The sequence below is a fragment of the Microplitis mediator genome, chromosome 8, assembly GCF_029852145.1.
Source record: "Microplitis mediator isolate UGA2020A chromosome 8, iyMicMedi2.1, whole genome shotgun sequence".
NCBI classification, from domain to species: Eukaryota; Metazoa; Arthropoda; class Insecta; order Hymenoptera; family Braconidae; genus Microplitis; species Microplitis mediator.
The window spans coordinates 1,048,065-1,075,481 of NC_079976.1; the positions used below are offsets into that span (position 1 = coordinate 1,048,065).

General features: G+C 33.0%; 1 protein-coding gene across 1 annotated transcript in view; it reads left to right on the forward strand.

Moving 5' to 3' along the window:
* The first annotated feature begins 1,212 nt into the window (after positions 1-1,212).
* LOC130673174 (iroquois-class homeodomain protein IRX-2-like) overlaps positions 1,213-27,417 on the forward strand; it is a 30,869-nt gene continuing 4,664 nt past the window's right edge. Inside the window, exons 1-3 of the mRNA XM_057478116.1 lie at positions 1,213-2,514; positions 14,997-15,479; positions 17,211-17,323. Of these exons, the coding sequence (XP_057334099.1) occupies positions 2,476-2,514; positions 14,997-15,479; positions 17,211-17,323 (635 nt within the window). The 5' untranslated portion in view covers positions 1,213-2,475. The remainder of the gene's footprint in view (positions 2,515-14,996; positions 15,480-17,210; positions 17,324-27,417) is intronic.

The window sequence follows — 27,417 nt, forward strand, 5'->3', positions numbered from 1 at the left end:
CCTCCTTCTCCGAGTATCTGTCTCTCCTCTCGGTCTTTTCCACCCCGAGGCGCCCCCGCTAACCTCAGGCAAGAGTGCCAAGTACCGACAAGTCCACATCGACGTTCTGCATTAAATGGGCGCTCGCGTACTCTACAATACACCTTTACATACTCCTCAGTCCCCGGAGTGGGGGTCGGGTAAAATAAAAGTAAAAAAATGTATTTTAAAAAAACAATGTAAGAGTAGAATAAGCCGGGATTTTAGGAGGGGAAGAGACCGAGAAGGCGGAGGTTCAGAAGGCGGAGCGTGGCTTGTCCGCGCCCCGTGTAGGGGAAAAAACCCAACTCTTCCTACTACTTACTGCCTACACCACACAACTTGTTATTATGTCTCACAAATACTTTCAACCGAAAGCAAAGCAAAGCACACAGAGCAGAGCAGAGTTCAAAGCAGAGCCTGCCGATCGCTTTCAGTTTCACTCGAGCGCTCAACTCCGCGAATGCTCGCAGGAATAAATTTCAAAATTTCGACTCAAAATTACAAAAATATAAATTAATGAGTAATAAAAAAATCTGAACCACTCGAGTCACCGAAACCCGAATCGCCAGCGCCGCCAGCGAACTTACCAATCTATCGAACTAAATAGTAAACAATTTTTCCCCTCCACCGATCCACAAGTACCTCCCCTTGCCCCCACCCTCTCCAGCGTAAGGAATAAACCGGGAACTAAGTCGGAGCATATTTTATTGCAGCGTTTGCCGGTAACCGCTTTAGCTACTCTATCCTTCTATACTACTCTTGACGTCCGTTAGCTGACGATCTCTGTGACACCTGGCCCCCACCCCTTGAGCTCGCCGCGTGCCTAGGACCTCCTACCGATCCTACCTCGTATCGCCCGGGAAAAATAAACGGTGATCCCACCACCGCCGCAACAACCGTTGACTACTCGTATATACCCATGCCACCTTGTGTACTACAGATACGTGTGTTAATAGCTACAGAGTAGAGCGCTACAGTACAGAGCCTGTTAATAATATCGGCGTCGTTTATGACTCTCTTTCTCCCTCTTTCTCCCTCTTTCTCCCTCTCTCTCTCTCTGTCCCTCTCTGTCCGCTCACTCGCCAGTGTGTGAATCAGTAGTAGAGTCAGTGTGTGAGTCGAAGCAAGTCAGTAGTCAGCAACACCTCGTATTGGTAAACCCGCCCCTCTGGGATGACCAGAGTTAAAAAAACGCCCGCAGCGAGGGCGTATTTTTATGTGTAGACTCTAGTCAGTGGCGCTAGTAGTGGTAACGTAGCAGTTTGCTCGCTCACTCGGTCTACTCCCGTAACACTGATACAGATACGAGTTGAGGCTGAGGAGCGCACACCAGCAACTGTAAGCGAGATAGAACACAAGTGCTACCGCGTTACACGGGAACCCGTAGTTGAACGCCTGCGTCTCTCTCTTATACTACTCCGACCACTACTACGACAACTACAGGAACTACAACAACTACTACTGCTACAACTACTATTACAACAACTAATACTCCTGCTACTACTAACTCTCGGTGTACAGTGTCGCGGATACAATTCCAAAGCCAGTTAGTACTTGGCGCCCAACACGAGTCTCATCGGAGCCTCATCAGTCACCAGTCATCGGTCATCAGTGATCAGTCATCAGTCATCAGATCAGTTAATAAACAATAATTATTGTTAATAATAAATCGATTATTGGACCCGAGTGCGGATTAAAAGTGTCGACAGCAGTGACCGTTCGGCCCCCACTCCAGCCCCAGCCCCTGTACTCTTGATCCTCGACACTCTTGGCGGTCTGGTGTCGCGGTTCCGCGAGACGATCGCTCTCTCCCACTACACCCGGAGCCCGACTCCAGACAATATACCGAGTTCGACACGGGCGACACTGTCGGTCCTCGTCCCACTCGCCGTCGCACTACAGACTACTCCGAGACCAGACGTTTGAGACCGAACCGGATTCCATCGAAAAGAACACGACGATTCGCTGGTGGATAGTCGCGACCGATCATAGCTGGCGCGTCGATCGGATCAACGGACCGTCAGATTGTCTACTCGCTTTCCAGTATCCATTCTTACCTTACCTTACACTTTATTACTGTTATGGTGTCCGTGGATTTATGTCATACATCTCTATTTAAATAATTATTGTCATCATTTATTTATTATCTAGTGATTATTATTTTAAATACAAGTGGGATAGTGTCTTTTTTATTTACTGTGAGTGAAGTTTCTGTGATAACTTGGATACCTTTTATTATTTTTATTTTAAAAAATTGTTTTTTAAACTCCGATATCATGATCATCACTTTTTGGTTTTCAAATGAGTGATTCGTGGATAGTGAGTTTGTATTGAGAAAAAAAATTAAAATTTTTTTTACAAAAAGTACTTGATGTTAACCAGGTGGTTTTAATTATTTTAATCATGATTGCGTAGCGAATTACGACAATCACGGCCCTCAGTGGCCGACACAACATGTCACAGTTCTCTTATCGTGGATCACCAAATTTACAGGTAATTTTTTTTTTTTTTTTTTTATTACTAAATAAGAAATAGATTTTATGAGGGAAAAATTTGAGTGGAAAAAGTCATAAATTTGACATTTGTTAATTGTCACGTTAATTTTTTTTTTTTTTTTTTTGTAAGTAATTGAGCAAATTGGAAGTTAGTACGTGATAAATTTGCTATTAGGCGACAAACTGGTGTAGTATAATGAGTTAGTTATCATAAACATGCGAGAATTATTTTTTACTTGCCGAGTAACGATAAATTTGTTGTTGTCAATGTAATTGTTATTGTTATTGTTTAATAATTGCGCTCGGAGGGTATGGAGGAGAGGAGAGAAGGAGGGGGGGGAGAAAAGAGAAAGAGAGAAAGAGAGAGTGTGGGTGAGAATGAGGATGAGGATGAGGTAGGAGAGGAGGTCAATGATAACAACGGACGGGAGAATGCAGGGTCAAGACAATAGACGATACGTTAAATTAATTGGTGACTATTTTCTATGCGTTTTATTTATACGCTATGACTAGTCCGGTTTTTAAATTTAACATTCAATGGACAATAGAGAGTTTTGTTGGATAATTGAGTTCGAGTAATAGGAAGGAAGTTAATTAACAAAAAAAAATTTTTAAGTTTCAAAAATTTGATAATTTTTGTGAGTAATGTAGCAGCCATAAGACGAATTTAAAACTATTAATAAATAGAGTAAATAATTTAGAAAATAAAATTTTAAATAAATGCACGTTTAGAAAATTTTGAAATTAATAAGTGCATTTTTTCGAAATATTTTTTTTTTTAAATTTACTCTATTTATTTATAATTGAAAATTTGTCTGATGGCTGAATTCAGACTCATAATTTTTACTGAGGAAAAAAAATTTTTGGAGTGAATTTTTTTTTCTTTGTGAAAAAAAATTTCGGATTTGAGGGAAAGTAATTTTTTAAGGGATTAATTGAATGGGAGGTAAAAGATTTTAAATTCTGAAAAAATTAATTTTTATGGATATTTTGTATATTTGATTGGAGTAATGGATTTTTTGTGGAAAGATGGGGGTAAAAAATTATTTTGGGGGTTGTAGAAAAATTATTGAATGTAATTGATGTGAATTATGTGTAGTTTGGGAATAGTTATTGATAGAATTTATTCGGAGCACGAGATTTGTTATCTAAACTTTGAAATTGTTGGAATAATCATGTGCTGTGGTACTTGAAAATAGATATTGAAAACCGGATGATAATTTATGTGGATTATGAATTTGGAAATGATGACATTTATAGTCGAGTAAAGTAAGAGAAATTTAATGTAATTATTTTTATTTTTACTTGTTTTGATTTTGAAATTTCCCACCGGTTTTCGGGAAATAAAAGCTTAGGTTTTTTTGTGATGGAAATAGAGGAGAAATTTCGAGTAAATTATTTCTCAAATACTTCGATATCACCAGAAAACTCATTAATTATTAATTAGAGTAGAGCTTTGGAGTAGAAAAAATATAATTTATTTTTACTCCGTAAATTATTGATAAAATATTTCAAAATTTCTCTTTCTAGTCATTGAATCTAAATATCGTGTCGATTCGCTGAAAAAAAAATTTTTAATTTCTAATATCGATATAGAAAATAAATATTTTTTATAAAAAAAATTTGACATTAATAATTTAATGTATTTTCAATAAATTATCACATCTCGACATAAATTTCTCTTTTAAAATCATCAGATATAAATATCAAGTTCAATTCTTTCGTAAAATATTCAAATCCCAGATACTGATAAATAGTATATTACATACCTAGGCCAGTAAAATAAGAAAAGTCTCAGAGCACATGTAATTGTTGGCCGAGGCGAAGCCGAGGCTGACAAACATGTGGTCTGAGGCTTTCTTTTTTACTGGCCAAGGTGCGTATACTATTTTTCTGCTCGACGAAGCCGGAAAGTTGCAACTTCGTTTAGGGCAGCGGCCCGAAAGTTGCCACTTTCCGGCCGGAGGGCAGAAAAAAAATTTTCTTTAATTCTAAAAATTTCTCATTTTTTAATTTCCAATTTCAAATAATTTTTCTCAAATTTAATTTTAAAATTTTTAATTTTACACGAATTTCTCAAAAATATGAATTTTTAAAATTTAACCATTAAATTGAAAAATTTCCCATAAAAAATAAATTAGTACGATACTGAAGTTAGCAGACGTCTAATAATTTTTGGATTTTTTTTTAGACGATAAACCATAAAAAAAAAAAAATATTTTAAAAAATTGCACCTTTAGTTTCTTAAATTTTCTACATGTGCATATTTTTATTTTATTTTTTTGCAATTAATTTTTTGAAAAACAAAAATTCAAAAATTGTTAAATGTCTGCTATTTTATGACACTGAAGTTAGCCGACGTCTAATAATTTTTGTTTTTTTTTTAAAACAATAAATTATAAAAAAAAAATATTTGAAAAAATTGCACTTGTAGTTTTTGTGATTTTCTACATGTGCATATTTTTAGTTTTTTTTTTTATTTGGAATTGATTTGTTGAAAAAAGAAAAACTGAAAGTTGTTGAGTGTCTGTCAATTTCAGGATCATGCTATTTTCATGATCATTAAATTAGTATCAGTCTCAAAATTATAAAGTTAAAAAAAAAAGAAACGAATTGAAATATATAGTACGTATGTAATAATTAAATTGTCCGTATTAGCAATATTCGACACATGGTGTGCACACACTGATATTCTTAGACACACGTATGATTGCAATAGCCGCCTGTTGAACCCACACCTTTATTGGTAACTCAGGGACAATGATCACGTGTCCCTTATATTATGCATGTATTGTCCTTACATGTTAATAAGTTTAAACGTTAGCATTTGTACCGCATTTTAAATATAAACTTCTTTAATTGTATTTATTATCATCGCTTCCACATATATTTTCAGCTTTATATTACATACATTATACTTTACTACACTCTAGACACTTAATTAGTACATATGTACATAAATACATACATAAATAAGTATAAGAACATTTTTTTTTATGCTCATTACTGAGGTCTTACTGTCGGACATATATTTTTATGTCATACATTTATTAATAATCTTTTTTATTTATTATTATTACTAAATAATAAATAATTCGGTAAATTATTAACTTGGATATCATTTACGTCAATTAAATGACAATTTGTCTGGTTTATATAAATATATATAAATGTATATGACGGTTATATTTTTAGCTGAGGTTACTGAGAGAGATATTACGAGTTACGAGATATTGATAAATATAGAGTAGACAAAGACTTAAAACTACGGATCTGACATATTTATATTCATTATTCAGTCTCTATATAATTGGATTTATTTTTTAATTGATAATTTTAATAATTTTTCTGTGTAAAAAAAATTTACTCTTAAAATGTTACAAAAAATTCGTGACCGTGAACTTCAAAATTTGAGACAATTCTGGTCTGATTAAACAACTGAATTCGAGCGAATTAAAAATTTTAATTCTGTTATATTCTGTCGAATTCCGCAAAACAGAATTCAACTGAATTGAAAATTTGAATTTGAATTAAACAGAATAAAAGCGATTTAAAAATTTCAAATTCGTTTTAATTCAGTTCAATTCGGATTCAGAACCAGAAATTGGAGAATTATTTTCGAATTAATCAGAATTAAACCGATTAGAATTATTTAAATTCGTTTTAATTTGGACAAATTCTGGTTTTCCTGCCGAATTAGACAGAATTCATTTTTAAGTTAGGTACCGAATTAACAGAATTCATCTGAATTAAATAGAATTAAAAATTTAATTCAATCGAATTCAGTTGTTTAATCAGGGTGAGCTTTGAGTTGATAATTTTTGGAACCTCGAAAATATTTAAGAGCAAAAATATTTTAATTTACTGCTAGTAGGGTAGAGGTACCATTTGTGGCCACTGCTCCATTTTTGGAAAATAAAATTTCCATTTTAATAGTGGGGTAAAAGTGTCTTTAAAAATATTTAAAAAATTAATTATAATATTGCGTCTTTTACAAATTATTTTATTAAAATTTTTCAAGGGTCCAAAACTGGCCCCAAAGTGACCAAAAACGGTACCTCTACTCTGGTTCAATTCAAATTATTTTTTATTTCGCTGTTTGTTGCTTAGTTCTTTTTGCTGCACAGTCGAAATTAGGTAAATTTTATTTTACAATTAATTTCCATAAAAAACCGTAAAAAGAAATTTTTATTCATCAAAATCCATTAATTATTAATTATTAATTAATTATCACAGCTTTATAAATAATTCTTATAATTATTAACCGTAAAAAACTTTAACTATTAATTTTAATTATCAAAGCTCTGAATCTATAAAAAAAATTACTGTCGAAATTTTTCCACTTCAAAAATGATTAATTATAAAATTCAATTTTCATAAAAAATTTAATTCGTTTTTCGCAATTACCCCAACTAGAAAAATTTCGAAGAAATACAAAAAAAAATGAATGATACTGAAGTTAGCCGACGTCTAATAACTTCTGGACTTTTTTTCAAACAATAAATTATAAAAAAAAAATATTTGGAAAAATTGCACCTATAGCTTTTTTGATTTTCTACATATGCATTTTTTTAGTTTTCTTTTTTTTTTTAATTAAGCCGTTGAAAAAAAAATCCGAAAATTATCAATTGTCTGTTAACTTCAGGATCATAAAAAATGATTATGAAGTTAAGAGACAATTTACAATTTTCGGATTTTATTTTCAAAAAATCAATTACAAAAAAAAGAAAATAAAAATATGCACATGTAGGAAATTTAAAATACCGCAGGTGCAATTTTCTAAAATATTTTATTTTTATAATTTAGTGTTAAAAAAAAAATCCAAAAATTTTTAGACGTCGGCTAACTTCAGTATCATAGAAAAAATAAATTTAAAAATTGAATAGCGGTAAAAAAAATTATGATGATGTTCCATTGAGCATTGACTGGATAAATAAATTTTATGAATGAAAAATAATAAAAGCTGCATAAGCACTTAGTAATTAATAGTGTACACTCGTCCGGTATAAAATAAACGCTGAGTCAATAAATGAACTTTTAACTAAAATCAAGTAAAGCGAATTAAATGAATAGTAGCCACCATAGCTTAAGATATACAGTAATTTCATATCTATTCGCTGACTCAGATCCGTCTTTCCTCATATTATATTTATCGTACACCTAAACTCGTTGATTTTCGACTATAATTTTTTATTCAGTCCCCATGCATACTTTGGGTTGCATCCCATGCCCTCTACTCTCTCCCTCCCCCTCTTTGTCTGTTATAAAACACACACGCATTAAAATATGTTGACAGTACTGTGGCATTTCCGGTGCTCAGATTTCACGTCTCAAAATCATCTTATACAATGTAAGTGTTATCCATGTCTGTTAACTCGCGATTAAGTGTCTCGTTGTATTAAATATACCCCACAATGTATTATATTTATAAATATCTGTGTACATTGTAGCTGATGTTATTAAATTTTAAATAAACAAGACTTAATAAAAGTAGCAGGTCTGAATAGAGAAACTCTGGAGATTCTTAAACAGGCAACGTCATCATATATATTTACATATACATATATATTTACAATAAAATATATGCTTCGGAGAATATTATTTACCGGCTTTCATCATGTAGCGCCAAACAAATGCCGGATGTAGGAGTAGAGCACTCGTCTTTTGATAACTAAACTGTTCGAGACTCGAGTCGGTTTGTTATCTTTTTTTTTTCGTACCGAGAATCGTTAGTATCGTGTGACATTAAGTCTGTAATGTAGTCGTGTAACATCTTCAAATCTGTCTTTACTTGCTTTATTTTATTTCATTTTATTTCTTTGGTTCCTTTTCGAGACGAGCGATTAATTGCTTAGTGTATTTTTGGGAACCGCATGTTCTATTTTTTGAATTTTTGTTCAAATGGGGAATTAAATTTCGCGGGAAAAAATTATTGATATACAAATTTTAAAAAAGAGCTGAAATGAAAATTTTAATGGAAACGATATTTAGCGGGCGAATTTCGAAGCTTAGAGGGCTGGAATAATTTTTTTCACATACTGGAGGATGCGTAGATGAGATTTTGAAAAAAAAATTATAGAAAAAGTTTGAAAGAAGATTTTTTCTGAGCATAAGAACACGAGCTATTGCACGATTTTAGCGGATCTTCTTATTTTCGGCTTGGAAAAATTTTCTTTTTTGAAAATTCGACTTTATTTTTCTATGACTCTCGTCTACACATCCCCAGGTTGTTGAAAAAAATTATTAGAACCTTCTAGTCTTGTTAATTCATGACCAGAATATCAAATAACTAACAGCTATAAAATTCGTAATTTCGCGGGTTTGAAAATTTTTCTTTCCTACGCTCGAAATTAAAAAATAAAAATCCCACAAGCTTAAAATAATTGTTTTCACCAATCCGAGTCTGTTTACACGCAATCTAATTCAAAAACATAATTAAAAGAAATGAAAGAACATAAATTCTGACCGGAAAAGAAAATAAGAAATGAAAATTTTGATGGAAATGATATTTAGCGGGCGAATTTCGAAGCTTGGAAGGCTGGAATAATTTTTTTCACATACTGGAGGATGTGTAGATGAGATTTTGAAAAAAAAATTATAGAAAAAGTTTGAAAGACGATTTTTTCTGAGCAAAAGAACACGAGCTATTACACGATTTTAGTGGATCTTCTTATTTTCGGCTTGGAAAAATTTTCTTTTTTGAAAATTCGACTTTATTTTTCTATGACTCTCGTCAACATACCCCCAGGTTGTTGAAAAAAATTATTAGAACCTTCTAGTCTCGTTTATTCACGACCAGAATATCAAATAACTAACAGCTATAAAATTCGTAATTTCGCGGGTTTGAAAATTTTTCTTTCCCAGGCTCGAAATTGAAAATTAAAATTCCCACAAGTTTAAAATAATTGTTTTCATCAATCCGAGTCTGTTTACACGTAATCTAATCCAAAAACATAATTAAAAGAAATGAAAGAACATAAATTCTGACCGGAAAAGAAAATAAGAAATGAAAATTTTGATGGAAATGATATTTAGCGGGCGAATTTCGAAGCTTGGAAGGCTGGAATAATTTTTTTTATATACTGGAGAATGTGTAGATGAGATTTTGAAAAAAAAATTATAGAAAAAGTTTGAAAGAAGATTTTTTCTGAGCAAAAGTACACGAGCTATTGCACGATTTTAGTGGATCTTCTTATTTTCGGCTTGAAAAAATTTTCATTTTTGAAAATTCGATTTTATTTTTCTATGACTCTCGTCTACATACCCCCAGGTTGTTGAAAAAAATTATTAGAACCTTCTAGTCTCGTTTATTCATGACCAGAATATCAAATAACTAACAGCTATAAAATTCATAATTTCGCGGGTTTGAAAATTTTTCTTTCCCAGGCTCGAAATTCATAATTAAAATTCCCACAAGTTTAAAATAATTGTTTTCATCAATCTGAGTATGTTTACACGTAATCTAATCCAAAAACATAATTAAAAGAACTGAAAAAACATCAATTCTGACCGGAAAAGAAAATGAGAAATGAATCACAATCACCAAAAGTTCTTGAAACGACCCAACACGTTTTTGTGTAGTTATTTTTACGAGCTCATAGTTGTTATTAAAAACATCCTCTCGAGTAAAACTGAAAGATTATTCATTCATAAAAATAATCTATATTTTATTGGTCCATTAACATCAATCCCACAAAGACACTATTCATTAACTCCCTACTTAAAAAAATAATAATAATAAATGACTTTAGGTCGTAATTGATAATTATTTGTCGATCACGTATTTATCTGACTCGCTCAACCATAATATATATTCTCGGAAAAACTACTCGAGTAAATATTTGCCGTAGAGCAGAGCAGAGATTACTTTGACGTTGAGTTGATTTTGGTTTCGGTTTATCGACTCGAAAAGGTGAAAGTTTAAGTCTGAGACACGAGGAAGAAGTTTAGTTAAGAGATAGAGGATCTCAGTAGAGTTTCTCTCTCATATTCCAGGACCAGGACCATCAGGTCCAGGTCCAGGTCCAAGTCTAGGTCTACTTCTGTTTCTCCGCTGGCGGATATTAATCTAAAGTGTAAGTGAGGGAAGAAGGATATAGGATATACATAGACATATATATTTAAGGGCAGTGTAGATTGTATAGAGAGAAAGAGAGAGAGGGAATGGAGAGATTGAGTAAAGGGCGAATATCGTGTGGGAACATAAGTAAGTACCGCTGACGGCCTAAGCACACAAGACGGTCCATCAATCTGCTCAGGAGTAAATATTTGTTTGGCTGGGCCTCGTTGCAAAGAGGGCATTATCGGTATACACAAAAAGCGACAAACCATACGATGACGATCCTTCGAAAAAGACAACAATAACCTATACATTCATCTAACATTGATATTGGATTTGTGTTATGCTATAAGTGAGAACGAGTAATATTATATATGTATATAGGCATATATATGGATGTATAAACGAGTGGAGATAGAATGGAAAGTAAACCGGTCCCTTTTACCTCTCAAAGTTGCAGGACACGCGTGACAAATGTTCCGGCTGCAAACATTGCGGCGCATCTGTGTCTACAGGATAAGCCGCTTCGCATATTCTTTTTCCAATTTATAAATTGTCAAGGCTTTTTATAATACACTAATGCCCGTTACAATTATAACACGATTATTGCGACACTTTTCATTTCCTCGTGTTTATTTTAAAGCCGTTGCAGAGCTTGTTTACTAAATATTTTATAATCGTGAGCATTTATCATTCATTCAACTTTTATTTATTTATTATCTATTGGTATTTGTTGTCAGTACATGCTGTCAATGTAAATAAAATATGAATTGATTTTTTTTTTTATTTAAAAAATACATCGACGGGATTCGAACCCGCGACCTCGGGACGGATTTATTCAAGTAGGCGTAGAAGCTTAGAATTTTTTATTTTTTATAATTCAAATTAAATTCCAACAGAACCAAAAATTAGAAAAATAAAAATAAAATTGTCAGTCACAATATTTTATAAAAAAAAAAAAATAAAAATTCCCATCAGATATTTTTATCTCGTAGCCTCCATATAAAAAATCAATCACCGCGAGCTTATCGCGTATTAATAATTAATAAAGAGTCATAAATATTAATCCAATAAATGAAAAAAATTACCATAAAATTGGATATCAATTAATTAAGCATTACATCACATTGTTGTGACTACTGGTCTGTAAATAAATAATACCCGCTGACAAAATGTCGCATAATTAATCTAACTTGTAATTTCGTCTTACAGCCTCCCCACCCCCTCCTTTACCACCACAGCCATTAAAATTGATACAGATATATATTTTTAAATAAAATAAACATTTAAACACTTTGACTCGGTACAGCCAGTTGCCTTATTGGAGCCTTATTAGCATGCGCTTGCATAATCAATTTTATATATTTTTTTTTTTTTTTTATTTCGAGCCTTACGTGACGTTAATCAAGGCCGCATAAATCGTGCGTCATATTGATTACGTTGGTTGAGTAGGTCCTTATTATTTAGCAGAGATCAATATATACATATGCAGTGCGTGAGTGAGTGAAAAAAATAATAAAAGGGTAAGAGGGAGAGGGGGTGTGCGGAATTTATAATGTGAGAGAGAAAGCTTAATATGTTTAACGTATTGGTGCTGTTATATTTTATTTAAAACTTTGAAACCGGGCCTTGATACGATTTAATGCAGTCAAAGATAGTAGTTGGGTGTGCATGGTGTGCATGGTGTGTATATGGTGTGTACAGTATTCGTTATTTGTGCATTTAACTCGAGGAAACTGGTCAACATATAACTCTGACAGGCGCTGATGCTTGTCGCTTACCACGCAGCTGCTCTTGACAACAACTACACGAGGAATTAAATGCCAACGAGGTGCATATAAGTGCTGTGCTGGATTGCATGCTCTGTTGTATGCATGTACGAGAGTATGTGACGTGATGATGCTTTGGCTTTACTTATTGAGCTAAAACTTTCTTACTTTATTAACATCCGAAAGGCCGGTATTTAAGACCACGTTGATGCTGGTGCTGCTGCTGCTGCTGGAGATGCCGATGTCGAAGCTCAAGTAACAGCTCTTTACTTATTGCACATTAATATAAGTATGTGTGCACGGATATTGCCAATTAGCGAACATACTCTAGAACAAATAAAACTCATTTGTGTTTCACTAATGCCGTGGATTTTTTTTTTAAGAGATAATTTATTGCTGTATTAATTTTTTTGTGGCTAAAGATCGTTTTTTGGTATGGAATTATTTGTCGAGGATAATTAGAGTGACAAGAGGAATTTTATATTTTATTTTTATTAAATTTTTTCATGGAAATTTTTTTGATTTTCAGATAAATTCATTTTTTTAAAAAAAGACAAAATTTTGATTTATAAATTTTTTATGAGGTAAAAACAGAAAATTGTTCTGGAAAAAATTTTTTAAAACCGCGAATTGACAAATTCTTCACCCAAATTTGTGTCAATAATCGAGTTTTCAAAATTATTCAAAAAATCTTCGAATTAAAAAAAAAAAAAATCTGTGCAAAAATTAATAAGAAAAATATTTATGAATATATAAATCGAAAGTATCTTTTGGTGAATCTGTAGCTAAGCCGATTCATATAACTGTAAACATATGCTCAATAATCGGCGGGTCGCATCTGTCCCTGGCGATCTTGTACCCGACAGTACCGTCGATACCATACGTTGAATTTTGTTCACCTTTAGCATCTCTTGTTGTCTCAGTTTAAGTTTTACCTGTTGTATAAATATATATATATATATATATATAATATAATGTATACCAATGGTTGTCGGAGGTTGTCGTCGGCTCTAAGAGTATGCCCATGCATGCAGTATCCAGCCGGAGGCGCTCAGAGCTCTCGCGAAAGAGTGAAAGATTAACGCGGGAGCTAAAATATTATCGTAGATCGGCAAAATACAAGTGAGAAAGTGAGAAATACAGTTGTATGAGTTGAGAGTTGCCGTTTTATTTCGAATAATCGAGGTTTATAAAACCGTGGCGACGACAAGAGCCAGCACACGATGGGATCGTGAGGTGTAACTCAGCTGGCTACCACCGAAGGTCCTTGAATTATGGCCTACAGGTCATACCAAACACGCTTCGTCGTTTAACCTCTTCCTCCTTTCCTCCCCCTCCTCATCCTCTTCTTCTTCTTCTTCTTCTCCTCGAATATATCTACTGCTGCTGCTGCTGCTGGTTGCTGGGTGATATCCTCAGCCAACTCTGCTGAGGATTCCAACGATCCGAGCTGGGATTCTACACGAGAGAATTCATTTTGTCAGCAGACTCTCACTCACCTGCTATGCTATTCCTGTGTACTCTGATGCTTCTCTAACCTTTTTCTCTTGTTGGTTAGCTCGCGGTGTTGATGCTGTTCGCGGTCTTCGTGTACATCGGCACTTACCCGTGTCAAGGATATTCACTTTTTGTTCCTTCTTTTTCACAGCTTTGCGCGATAACCGACACGCTTTTTATTGCAGACATCAATTTTTCCTCGAACCATTTGAATTTATAATTTATTGTCTTTTTTTCATATTTGCCCTTATGTGGCCTTATTGAATTTAAATTCATTGCTGAGAATTCTCGAGGATTCACTGCTAAACTACGCACTCAAATTTTTTACCCTTTTCAGGAATCGGTGTTTTGAATTTTTATTTTTATTCCACTGAACCTGGGAATCGATTGGAAAATTTCACGTTAAAGCTGAAAAACTTTTTCATTAATTCTGCTTTGAAATTTTATTTACAGAAGTTTCTTTAAGAAGTGACACTTGAAATTTACATTTTAGATTTTATACTCAAGGTTTACAACTCAAATTTTTTACCGGCAGCTAAAATTTCAATTTTTCCGGAGAATTTCAAAGTTTGAACTTTACCAAGTATTTGAAATTTGAAAATTTCTCCAAGAACAAAAATTCAAATTTTCCTACGGCTCCTTAAAACTTCAAGTTTACAAAAATTTCAAAAATTTTCTCTGCCGACAGTTTCTTATCAAAAAAATTAAAACATTTCAAAAAATCAAATTTCCTCCACCAGCCCGAATCGAAATTTAGAGCCTATATAGGTCCCTATAGCCCTGAATAGATCCGATTTAGAGCCCTGTAGTCCTGTAGCTCCGACTTTGAACCCGGAGGTCCTAACATTCACTGAGAGGTCCGATTTTGAGCCTTCAAGTCCGACAATATTAGTCCCGTAATAATAATAGGCCTTAAATCGGACCTAATTTTAATTTTCATCAGGTCCTAGATTGAGCCCGCAAGTGTCGAAAACGGAAATTTGAAGCACCTAAGGGACCAAAATCGGACCTAATTTAACATAGAAACAGACTCTATTTAGAGCCTCCAAGTCCGAAATAGGTCCGACTTTAGAAGGCTCTAAGTGGGCTCTAAATTTCGACTCGGGAGGACAACAATAAAATAATCTAATAATAATAATATTTTTTTTTTTTCAGTGTCCCGTAACAGTAAGTGGAGCGTTAGCCTCATCGTCACCCTCGCCAGCGTCGGCATCGCACCTGACCAGCGGCGTCTCATCAACCGGTGGTAGCGATAACCACCCTCTGACGCCATTGTCGAGTGTCGCGAGGATGGCAGTGACCAGTGCGATAATTCGCCCACCCGGGAGTCCCACCAGCTCAGTGAGTCCCTCGTCCCAGCAGCCGCATGGGCCTCCGCCGTCGGGTCCACCGGGCAGCGGACGCTGTTGCGACACCGGAAGACCCATTTTCACGGACCCGGTCACCGGACAGTCGATCTGCTCTTGCCAGTACGAGCTCCTGGGTGCTGGCTACCAACGTCTCGGTGGGATCACACCCGCAGCTCTTTCCATGTACTCGACGCCCTATGCCGCCGCGGCGGCAGCTGTCGCATCCGAGGGTATGGCCGCGTACTTCCCAGCCCTCGGCGCCGAGCAAACTCCTTTTTACGCTCCCACCGTAAGTATTATTATTGTTATTATTTTTAGAATTTAATTTTAAATGTTATTATGCAATCTTCAGACAATATTTTTTATTTTTAATTAGCATTCATTAACTGATTGCATTTATTAGTCAGTTATCAGACCACACACGTCACATGTGTTCTCTACACACTATTTACTTTTAACTCAGAACAGACTAACAATTATTATGTGCAAATGTAAAAATTATTTTATGGCATGACCTAAATATTTATAACTCGATAATATGAATTAATAAATTAATTATCTTGTATGGAACATTTTTTTTATACTTTAATATTTCCACTAGATAATTAGATCAGATTTCAGACAACTTTTTTTTGTAATTTTAGTCTCGATTGAAAAAAAAAAATGTAGCTACTGCCAATTTGTTTGACAACGTTCATTATCTTACAAACTGTATTACTTTCTGTGCTATGTACTGTCTTGCCAACGATCAATACATATCAATCTTTTGAATAAAAAAATATGACAAGATGATCGATCCTTCATGATTCACCTTTACCAGGTGCTACTTTTTTCGCTTTAATAGAGGAGCGATTTATTGTAACGTAGTTTATTAATTTCATGGGTGAGTCGGTCATCTGGAAGTAAAAAATTTTTTGCATGAAAAAAATTAGATTTTTTTTTTTATATTTTTGAACGTTGGAGATTTTTTTTATTCTTAGACTTTTGAAGGTTAAAAATCAAAAATATCGCTATTTACTATCAGTACTTTTTTGTTTCTCACAAAATTTCCTAAAAATTTGTTCCTCACAACCATCACTCTAAACCTAACCGTTGCAAAGTTACAGTCGACCCAACTCCAAAATATCAAAATATCCCCCATTCCTTCTAAAAATCTTTTCATTCTATTAAAATCGCAGTTATCTCCATAAATATCAAAAATATCACAAAAAACAATCAGTACTTTTTTGTTTCTTACAAAATTTCCTAAAAATTTTTTTCTTACAACCATCACTCTAAACCCAACCGTTGCAAAGTTACAGTCAACTTAACTCCAAAATATCAAAATATCCCCCATTCCTTCTAAAAATTTTTTTATTCCATTAAAATCGCAGTTATCTCCATAAACATCAAAAATATCGCAAAAAACAATCAATACTTTTTTGTTCCTCATAAAATTTTTTAAAAGTTCATTTCTTACAACTATAACTCTAAACCCGACCGTTAAAAAGTTATAGTCGACCCAACTCCAAAATATCAAAATATCCCTCATTCCTTCTAAAAATATTTTTATTTCATTAAAATCGCAGTTATCTCCATAAATATCAAAAATATCACAAAAAACAATCAGTACTTTTTTGTTCCTTACAAAATTTCCTAAAAATTTGTTCCTTACAACCATCACTCTAAACCCAACCGTTGCAAAGTTACAGTCGACCCAACTCCAAAATATCCCCCATTCCTTCTAAAAAATTTTTCATTCCATTAAAATCACAATTATCTCCATAAATATCAAAAATATCACAAACACCAATCGATACTTTTTTGTTCCCCACAAAATTTCCTAAAAATTTGTCCCTTACAACCATCACTCTAAACCCGAGCGTTAAAAAGTTGTGGCCGTCCCACGTGAAAATTTATAATTTCATTATTTTCCGTCCTTTCAACTCTACAATTTAAAATCAATAACCGTAAAATCTTAGTATTTAAATGAATAATAATTTGATAATCGGAATAATGATAAGAATAATTGATATTTCAGGCAGCAGGTCTCGATCTAAAAGAGAATCTAACCGCGGGTGCAGCGGGCTGGCCGTATCCCGCAGTATATCATCCTTACGATGCTGCAGCATTCGCCAGCTATCCCTTCAACGGGTAAGTTATTCATGACTCAATTATCTGTTTTCTTGTGTGATATTATTCTCGAATAAATTATAACACATTTATACTTATCTATACATGCATACCCATACAGAAATATATATATTTATGTATACGTATTTATTTAATCGCGAGGAAAATGAATAAAAAATAGTAAATATTAATAAATGACAACGGGTATATTTTATAGGCGACAACGACACTCTACTGTTCTGCTCTGGAAAATAATCTATTTAGTTATCGACATAAGGTCGCAGGTCAAAATTATCTGTCTATCATTACCCCGCGCGTATTCATTTAAATGTCGACATAAGTCTAGTTCTTTTAAAATTATTTTAAGTTTTTAAAAAGTCGATACAGTTTTCTCTCCTATCCGTGCTCGGGCGATAAAATTATTGATGAGTTAACACGTAAACATTGTAATAAATTAGCGCCCGGGTTGACCCGCGATTGTCTCACAGCGACGATTCTTACGCGTTTTAATTTTATCTACTGTGTGTATACGCCCGTCAGCTTATGTGGGGAGTGTGTGGGTAACGCGTGTCATATATATGCTATGTACAAATATATATATCGTAATGCACGGGGAAAAGGTCGTGTTATAAATCAATTTGGATATTTTTTTGATTAAGAGAGAGGGCAACAGCAATCGCTTAAACTTAACTTTTATTTTCAAAGCTTTTTTTACGCTTATCAGTTTTTTCCTCGCTGTTGTTAATCAAATTTTTTTATTGATTTTAAATTTTAACATCTTGTTAAATATTTACGATATCGCTAATTATCATAACTATATTTTTGTTCGTTATTAAATTCTATATAAATACTGGCGCGAAATTTAAAATTTGAAATAATAAAATTTTTTATTTTTGTAAAATTGTTAATATCTCAGTAAATATGAAAAATATCGAAAATTGTTAAGAATACTTTTTTATTGCTGATTAAATTCTCTACAAATTTATTCCTTACAAAAATTACTCTCACTCTAACCCTTAAAAAGTTACAGCCATGGAAAGTGAAAGAAAAAATTTTCAAAATATTTAACTAATAACTCAAATCTTATATTTTTATTGAAATGTAAATATGTCAATAAATATAAAAAATATCACTTAGGACTTTTGATACATTATTCCTCATAAAATTTCCTACAACTTTGCTCTCTATGAAAAATTCTGTAACTCTGAACCCCACAAATTTATTTTCCTCCAAAGTCTAGTTGGTTGTTTCGAAAAAAAATTCCATTGAACCAAAACCTTGAGCGAAATAATAATAAGTGAAAATATAAATGCAGATGCAGTAGTTAACAAAGTAACCGACGGCTCGCGTCCAGATCGAAACGTACATAATATCGTACTCAAGCAAGCTGTAGTACTTGATCGTTTCCTTGCATATAAATCAGTACATGCCGGAAGTGCGTCACATATATATCCCCATATGTACATACATCGAACCTACAAATTTTCCTCTCTCTCTTCCCCTCGTTCCCTCATTCTCTTACCTCTCTACCAGCTCGTACATCAAAATTTCCTCCTGTACTCCTCCGCAAACATAACTTACTCGATTTAGTGATTGTCTATTCAATAGTACTGTCATTTCTACTCGTACAATTATACATACATACGTATATACACATACATAAATATATACTGCATTATATATCTCAGGCTCATTGGTGTCCCGTCGTGTCGCGATGATGTGGCACTCCACCCGTCCAAAACGTGACTAACTGACTACACATCATTGCACACACTACGTGATCTGACTACTAATAATACTCATACTTACTTTATAACTACATTTCATTTGTGTTACCAAAAATAATTTTCTATTTTTGATTCTTGCATTTCTTTCATTGTAAAAAAAAAAAATTTTTTTTTTTCTTTCTTACTCCAAAAAAATTAATAATAATAAACTAATTTCGATACCCTGTCCATTTTACCTCAGTGCTTTACTTATTATTATTATTATTATTATTATTATTATTATTATTAAAATTATTGTGATAAATTTTTATTAATAAATTTTACTCTAAAAACATTAATAATAATAATAATAATAATAATAATAATAAATTAATTTCAAAACCCTAACCATTTTACCTCAGTGCTTTACTTATTATTATTATTATTATTATTATTATTATTAAAATTATTGTGATAAATTTTTATTAATAAATTTTACTCCAAAAAAATTAATAATAATAATAATAATAAATTAATTTCAATACCCTGTTTATTTTACTTCAGTGCTTTACTCATTATTATTATTATTATTATTATTATTATTATTATTATTATTAAAATTATTGTGATAAATTTTTATTAATAAATTTTACTCTAAAAACATTAATAATAATAATAATAATAATAATAATAATAAATTAATTTCAAAACCCTAACCATTTTACCTCAGTGCTTTACTTATTATTATTATTATTATTATTATTATTAAAATTATTGTGATAAATTTTTATTAATAAATTTTACTCCAAAAAAATTAATAATAATAATAATAATAAATTAATTTCAATACCCTGTTTATTTTACTTCAGTGCTTTACTCATTATTATTATTATTATTATTATTATTATTATTATTATTATTAAAATTATTGTGATAAATTTTTATTAATAAATTTTACTCCAAAAACATTAATAATAATAATGATAATAATAATAATAATAATAATAATAATAATAATAATAATAATAATAATAATAATAATAATAATAATAATAATAATAATAATAATAATAAATTAATTTCAATACCCTGTCCATTTTACCTCGATACTTTAATTGTTATCATTATTATTAAAATAATTGTAATAAACTTTTGGTAATTAATTTTACTCCAAAAAATTAATAATAATAATAATAATAAATCAATTTCAATACCCGGCCCGTTTTACCTCGGTACTTTAATTATGATTATTATTATTATTAAAATATTTGTGATAAATTTTTAATAATTAATTTCACTCCAAAAAAATTAATAATAATAAAAAATTAATTTTAATCCCTAGTCCATTTTATTCTTCTTTAATTATTATAATTATTATTAAAATAATAGTAATAAATTTATCTAAATAAATTTTTAATTGATCCTTGTTACTAAAAATAATTAAAGTAATTAGCATTTAATAATAAAAATAATGAGTTTAATTATTGAGGCTACGAAAAATAAAATACAACAGTTTATTATTAAACTTAAATTTATTTATAATGAGTATATAAATTACTCATTATCATTATCAAAGCTTTCGCGTCTGAATAAACGTCAGTATTTATGTATATATATATCGGTGTAATAATAAGAAATTTATAAAAATCCACTATTGTTTTACAACGGAATTTAAGTAAATTGAGAACGGCTCGATTACGTGAGTTTGTAATTATGATAATATATTCCGTGGTGTTTCCGTTGAGTTTACAATATCTTTTGGACTTTCGGTACACGCAATATTCCATAATATATATTTTATATATATATATATGTATAAGAGTGTATGCATAGATGGAAGGATGGATCGATGGATGTGTGGGCTCATGGAAGTTACGTAAATCCGTGGCTGCGGGTTCTTTGGTTTAAATTCAAGATTTAAGTACTCAATACCTTGGCCTTCGGTTTCTGATATATATTTGTATTCTTTTCCATATATATTTTTTGAATAATATTCATAAGCCGTTCCAATAAAATCGTGGGCTATTTCTTTTTCACTAAATTCAAAATATCTCGACAAATATCAAAAATATCACTTATTACTATCAATACTTTTTTGTTCCTTATAAAATTTCCTACAAATTCATCCCTTACAAAAAATACCCTCACTTCAATCCCCAGAAAGTTACAAGCATTCAAAGTCAAATACGAATTTTTGAAACTATCATCAAAAATTTTCATCTCAATAAAACTCATCATATCTTTTTAAATATCAAAAATATCACTAATTACGTCTCATACATTCTTGTTCTCCATTAAATTTCCTACAACTTTTTCCCTTACAAAAATTATCCCACACTCAATCCTCACAAAGTTACAAGCCTGTGAAACTAAAAACCCAAAAAAAAAAATTCTTCTCCCATGAAATCCAAATTTGTTATCAATTACCCTCCCGTTAAAAATGAAATTACCCCCCCTGATCCTCCTTCATCATACATATCTCAACTCACAGACTCATAGTACTTGTCAATAAATAATAAAATCGAGTGGTTCAATAAAATAAATAATAATAATAATAATAATAATAAAATGCAAGTTTGGTATGCACTTACGATGAGGTCGAGATCGTGGCGGGTCAACGATCCCGTCTTTCCGCCGGATTGGCCCTGCTTCCGGGGACATGTAGGGTAGACAATAAGAAAGGCACGAGCAGTACAGCAAGACTCTATACCACGACAAACCACTGTTCCTTGGTTCGTTATAACAACTTATAATGTATCGCAATGCACGTGCGCATTGTTACTGCTATATAACGACATACAGTGTCACCACGAATTTAAACGCCCGCTGACCAAACATATATCCTCGCTAACGCAATCTCAACACATATGAATTTATATATTTATTGCCGCACATTATTATTTTATTAATATGCCAACACATTTTATTTAATTGTTAACACATGAATTATAATTATATATACACAATATATATATATATAAAAATAGTGGGGAGGGTGGGGCAGAGCGACCCCCCTAAGCCAATTATTATTTTTTGTGGCTTTCAACCATAAGATCACTTTACTTTTGTCCTATTTCGAACAAATTTATGGACATTTTGCCAAAATTCTGAAAAATTTTTTTTTTTTTTGTGGGGCAGAGCGGCCCCCCTTCAAAAAGTGATAAAAAAATTTTTTTTTTCGTTTTTTTTTTTTAAATTGTTTTCATCATTAAGAATGTATTTCTTTCTCTTGACAACTATTTTTGTTTTTATATTACTCGAAAAAAATTTTTTAAAGCGTAAAAAATCGTTCACTCTCGATTACCTTAATTACTAATTGTTATTTAATAAAAAAAAAAATCAATTCTATAATTTTACTTTATTTCAAAAATTTATCAACTAAAAAAAAAAATTTAATTTTTATAAATTATTAGTGACCAAATTTGCCTCTTACATAAAGAAACGGCCGAAAAATATGAAAAAATAATTTTTTCGGAAGTTTCGGCTGGTCCATTTTGCCCCAGGTGTTATGCGTAGGGCTAGAAATGTGGAATTATAATAATTTTTTTTTAATTTGAAGATAAAAATATGAAAAAATCACTTTTTCAAAATTTTGGGCTTGTCCATTTTGCCCCAAATGTCATGCGTAGGGGTAAAAATGCGCAAACATATCGGATTTATAGTAATTAGTCGAAAAAAAAAAAATTTTTTTTTTGGTCAAAATTTCAAGGGGGCCGCTCTGCCCCACCCTCCCCTATAACATGACGATGACGAATAAGGAATGATTCTTTTTTATAAAATTTGTGAATGGGTCCGTCGTGCCCCGGACCTCCTATACTTAGACGTCTCCGTTCGCCGACTCAATTAATCACTTATTTTATTTACTTGGTAATTATTATTTGTAGGATAGAAAACAAGATTAATGATTTAATCGGTGGGTCCAGACACATTGCGGAGCGATTTGCATGAGCCGAGTGTTTGAATGTTTCCCAATACGGCGCGATTGTCCCCTAGGAGAAGTTAATGTATAATAGATTTCTGATGATCTGGCTGGTGGATCGCCGGATAGAATCACCAGAGGACCCTTTCTATTAATTTTGTGATAAGTTGACGTAGTGAGATCTGCGTGGACTCGGTAGTATGTGTAGACATGCGGGAGTAGAAATTCGCTGTCATTAAATTGTCGTATGTCAGTCCAGGGTGTTCTAGAATGTGTGTAATGGTTCGAGGCTGATGAGACGCGACAGCAGCGAGCATGCTCGTTAGTCTTGTTAAAATATCATATTTTGTCCGTTAAATTTAGAGCCATTTTTCATCCTTACAAATTGACATTTTTTGTATTTATTTATAAATTTTTATTTATTCTCCATTTTGTTTGACAAAAATTTTTCATATTTTTGGCCCATTCTACCCCACGTGACTTAATAACTTTCAGTGATCCCTTTATCTAGTAATTAATTTTTGTCAGTCGTCCATATTACCTCAGTATAAAAATTTTAAGTCAATTGTTCAATTATTCATTTTACTCTTTACTGAATAATCTCGACCCGTATTACCCCAACATTGAAAATTTTTATAAAAAATTATGTCTGCTAAAAAAAAAAAATTTGTACACAGAAAAAAAGAATTTCTTGGCGCAAGAATTTTTTTCTCGCCTAAAAAATTTTTTTCTTGTTCCGAGAAAATTTTTTCTTATCCCAAGAAAAGTTTTGTTTTCACTTTATAATACAAAAAATTTCTTGGGTCAAGTAAAAATTTTTTTACACAGAAAAAAAGGATTTCTTGGCACAAGAATTTTCTACTCGCCCCATGAAATTTTTTTCCCAGCCCAAGAAATTTTTTGCATTATGAATTGAAAACAGAAATTTTCTCCCGGCGAGAACTAATTTTCTCAGAGCAAGAAAAAACTTTTTGAGTCAATAAATTTTTCCTCGTCCCAAGCAAATTTTTGTGTTCAATTTATAATACAAAAAAATTCTTGCGCCCAAAAATTCTTTTTTTCTGTGTAGAACAAGAAAAAATTTTTTGCGCCAAGAAATCCTTTTTTTCTGTGTAAAATTAAATTTCTGTTCATTTTGCCTCATAAATTTCACTTACTCAGTAATTAGTAAAAAACTGTCCATCTTACCCCCAAAGTTACTACATGTCCACTTTACCCCTCCGTAAAATGTGTAGAAAAAAAAAAAAAAATTCCTATTGATACAGAAATTTGAAAAAATCCCGCCCTTAAAAGTAAACGTGTGGCCACCCCCGTGTGAATCATGTCCGCGAGTCAGCACAACAAAATTACCCCATCAGAATGTCTCCATACATCCATTACAAAAACACTTAGCTGAAATACCACCCATTCTTAAAGAAGCCCTAGATGTGCTGGCAAAGGGGCGGAGTTAGCACACCTGTCACGAAACCCCTCAATGACAACCCAGCACTCCATCTTACAAAAAGCCTCCATGCCGATCCTCAACACCACCAACAATCCAACCAGATGATCCTGATTGCCGATGACAAATTAAAAAAACATAAAAATACCTGTAGGTCGCACACAGCCGAGAGTCGGAGGGAGAGAGAGGAGGGATAGGAACAGGGACAGGAATGGGAACGGGAATGGGGTTGGAGTTTTAGTTTGAGTTGGAATACAGTCGGTACAAACTGGCAGTTTGACTTGCCAACGACTCGGTACCTCGCGAGCAGGGTGGAGTAAAAAGGGGTGTTGGTGGATGTACCGAGAGGGACGGGCTCGAGCACAGCCCGATTAGCAATCGCCATGGAAACAAGCAGTTGATGCGATCGCTTTTCGCGCATGAGAGGAAAGGGTTGCTTTCATTTACACTCACACACACACACACACACACACACACACACACACACACACTCTTGCACACAGACACAGTTGCGTGCGACATTTATACATATGGAGTTGAGTTAACTGTACTCCCTGATGAGACTAAAAACGAAATAGAGTAAAGCGAGGAGGAATTGAGAATTTATAAAAAAAAAAAGCTGAAAAAAAATTAAAGCTTCACATGGAAAACAATTCGCTAATTCTTCCCTACTCCTCTTCCTCCTCTTCTCTATCTAGTTTACTCTAGAGTGATGGGAACTGTCGTAAAATTCGCAGCCTTGTCGTGAATCTCGTGATGGCTTATATGACGACGGCGAATCGATGTGACGGAGAAGTTAAATTAAAAGAGAATGAAATGATAATAAAAAAAAATATATATATATAGATGTATATAAAATAAAAAATAAAATAGAGTCGACGTTGTCCGGACTGTTATCATGAGAAACAAGCTTCCACTCTGATTTTTTAATCCGCCACCCTGCTGGGAATTGAGGCCGTAGAAAGAGAGCGGGAGGAGGTGGGGAGGGGGGAGGTCTGTAAGAGGGATGAAAGAGACGTAGTTACTCATACCCGGGTGAATTTTAAAATAACTGCAGAACGCCATTTGCCACTCGCAAACACTGGGGGAGAAAGCGGTTGAGCCGCTCGCCGCCATTTCCTCCCCTTTTCGCTTACTTTACATTACTTTACTTTATTTTATTTTTTTATGGGCTTTTATTCCTGTCCATGTGTCTCTACAACGCCGTCTTACTCGTGTGAGAGTTTATCATTTTTATTAATCTTTATTCTCGTGTTTATATTTTAGCTGTACACGAGCGTGTACTCGAGTTTGGCCTGAGTGGAAATTTCCTCGCGGGGGTGGGATACCTTTTCAGAAGTTTCCTTTTAGAACTTTGTTTATTCATTGTAATGAATTAATAAATACTTTATTTGTTTAATTGTCTTAGTAATTGGATAGGCGGCGTAAGACTTTGAGTCTATTTATTCATTTGTTAATGGATCGTAAGTGGAAAATTATTTCGGAGTTTTTGTCAGGCGAAAAAATTTTCTAGTGACTTAAATTGTACTCTGATACTTAAGTCGGGTGTCCTAGAATGTACATAAGCGAATTCTAGGTAAATTAAAGCCAAAGAAAATTTTTTCTGCAGTCAAAATCGACTATTTCGATATTTTCCACGGATTTTTCAATTTGAAATCCGGAAAAAAATCTGAAAAACGGTTGACCCTGCGGAAAAACCTCTTTGTTTTCAAGCTGAAGAAGCTGAGTCTAGATTTTCTATCAATTTTCTTAGACGGTAACCCTGATCAAAATTAAGAAGGTGAAAATTTACTATTTTAGTATTTTCTTCGGATTTTCTGATTCGAAACCCTGGAAAAAAAATTTTTAGCGACTTAAGTTGTACTCTGATACTTAAGTCGGGTGTCCTAGAATGTACATAAGCAAATTATAGGTATAGATCAAAGCCAAAGATAAATTTTTCAATTTGAAATCCAGAAAAAAATGTGAAAAACGGTTGACCCTGCGGAAAAACTTTTCGTTGTGTTCGAGTTCAAGGAGCTGAGTCTAGATTTTCTATCGATTTTCTTAGACGGTAACCCTGATCAAAATTAAGAAGGTGAAAATTTACTATTTCAGTATTTTCTTCGAGTTTTCTGATTCGAAACCCTGGAAAAAAAATTTTTAGCGACTTAAGTTGTACTCTGATACTTAAGTCGGGTGTCCTAGAATGTACGTAAGCAAATTCTAGGTATAGATTAAAGCCAAAGATAAATTTTTCAATTTGAAATCCAGAAAAAAATGTGAAAAACAGTTGACCCTCTGCGGAAAAACTTCTCGTTGTTTTCTCGCTCAAGGCCCTGAGTCTAGATTTTCTATCAATTTTCTTAGACGGTAACCTCGATCAAAATTAAGAAGGTGAAAATTTACTATTTCAGTATTTTCTCCGGATTTTCTGATTCGAAACCCTGGAAAAAAAATTTTTAGCAACTCAAGTTGTGATTTTCTACTCTACTGAGATTCCTCAGAGTTTTCCAAACCTAAATCTAAGTCATCTAATGCCCGAAAAAAAATTTTTGACCTCCTGAAAATTTTCCACGGCCTCAAAACCTCGACATCCTTCAAAAAATTCGTGTTTCAGAACTCCGACCAAAATGAATGCCTCTTTTTTTACAAAATTAAAAATTTCACTGCGGTAGAGAAAAAAGTATCGAGTACAAAGGATCTTTTTCGCTTGTTGTCATTCTGATTGTAGCTCGCGTTCTCTGGTAGACTCAATACCGCGTGGTACAGAGTAGAGCAGAGCAGAACAGAGCAGAGCTGAGAGAATACGACCGTTGCTCTCTCCCGTCCCAGGGGTTTGCCGTGGATAAGTGACAGTTTTATTAATTCCCCATCCCTCATTGTCTGCAACTTCTCGCCTCTCTGCTCTGTTCTGCTCTGTACCACACTCATCTCTGCACTCGATCCCTACACATCTCAACCTCATAGCAGCTTCACCTCTATACATTCGATCCACCGGGTCCCTATTCTCATGCGCGTGAAATGAGAAATAAAGTTCAATAATGTTGCCACTCAAACATCCGTCACT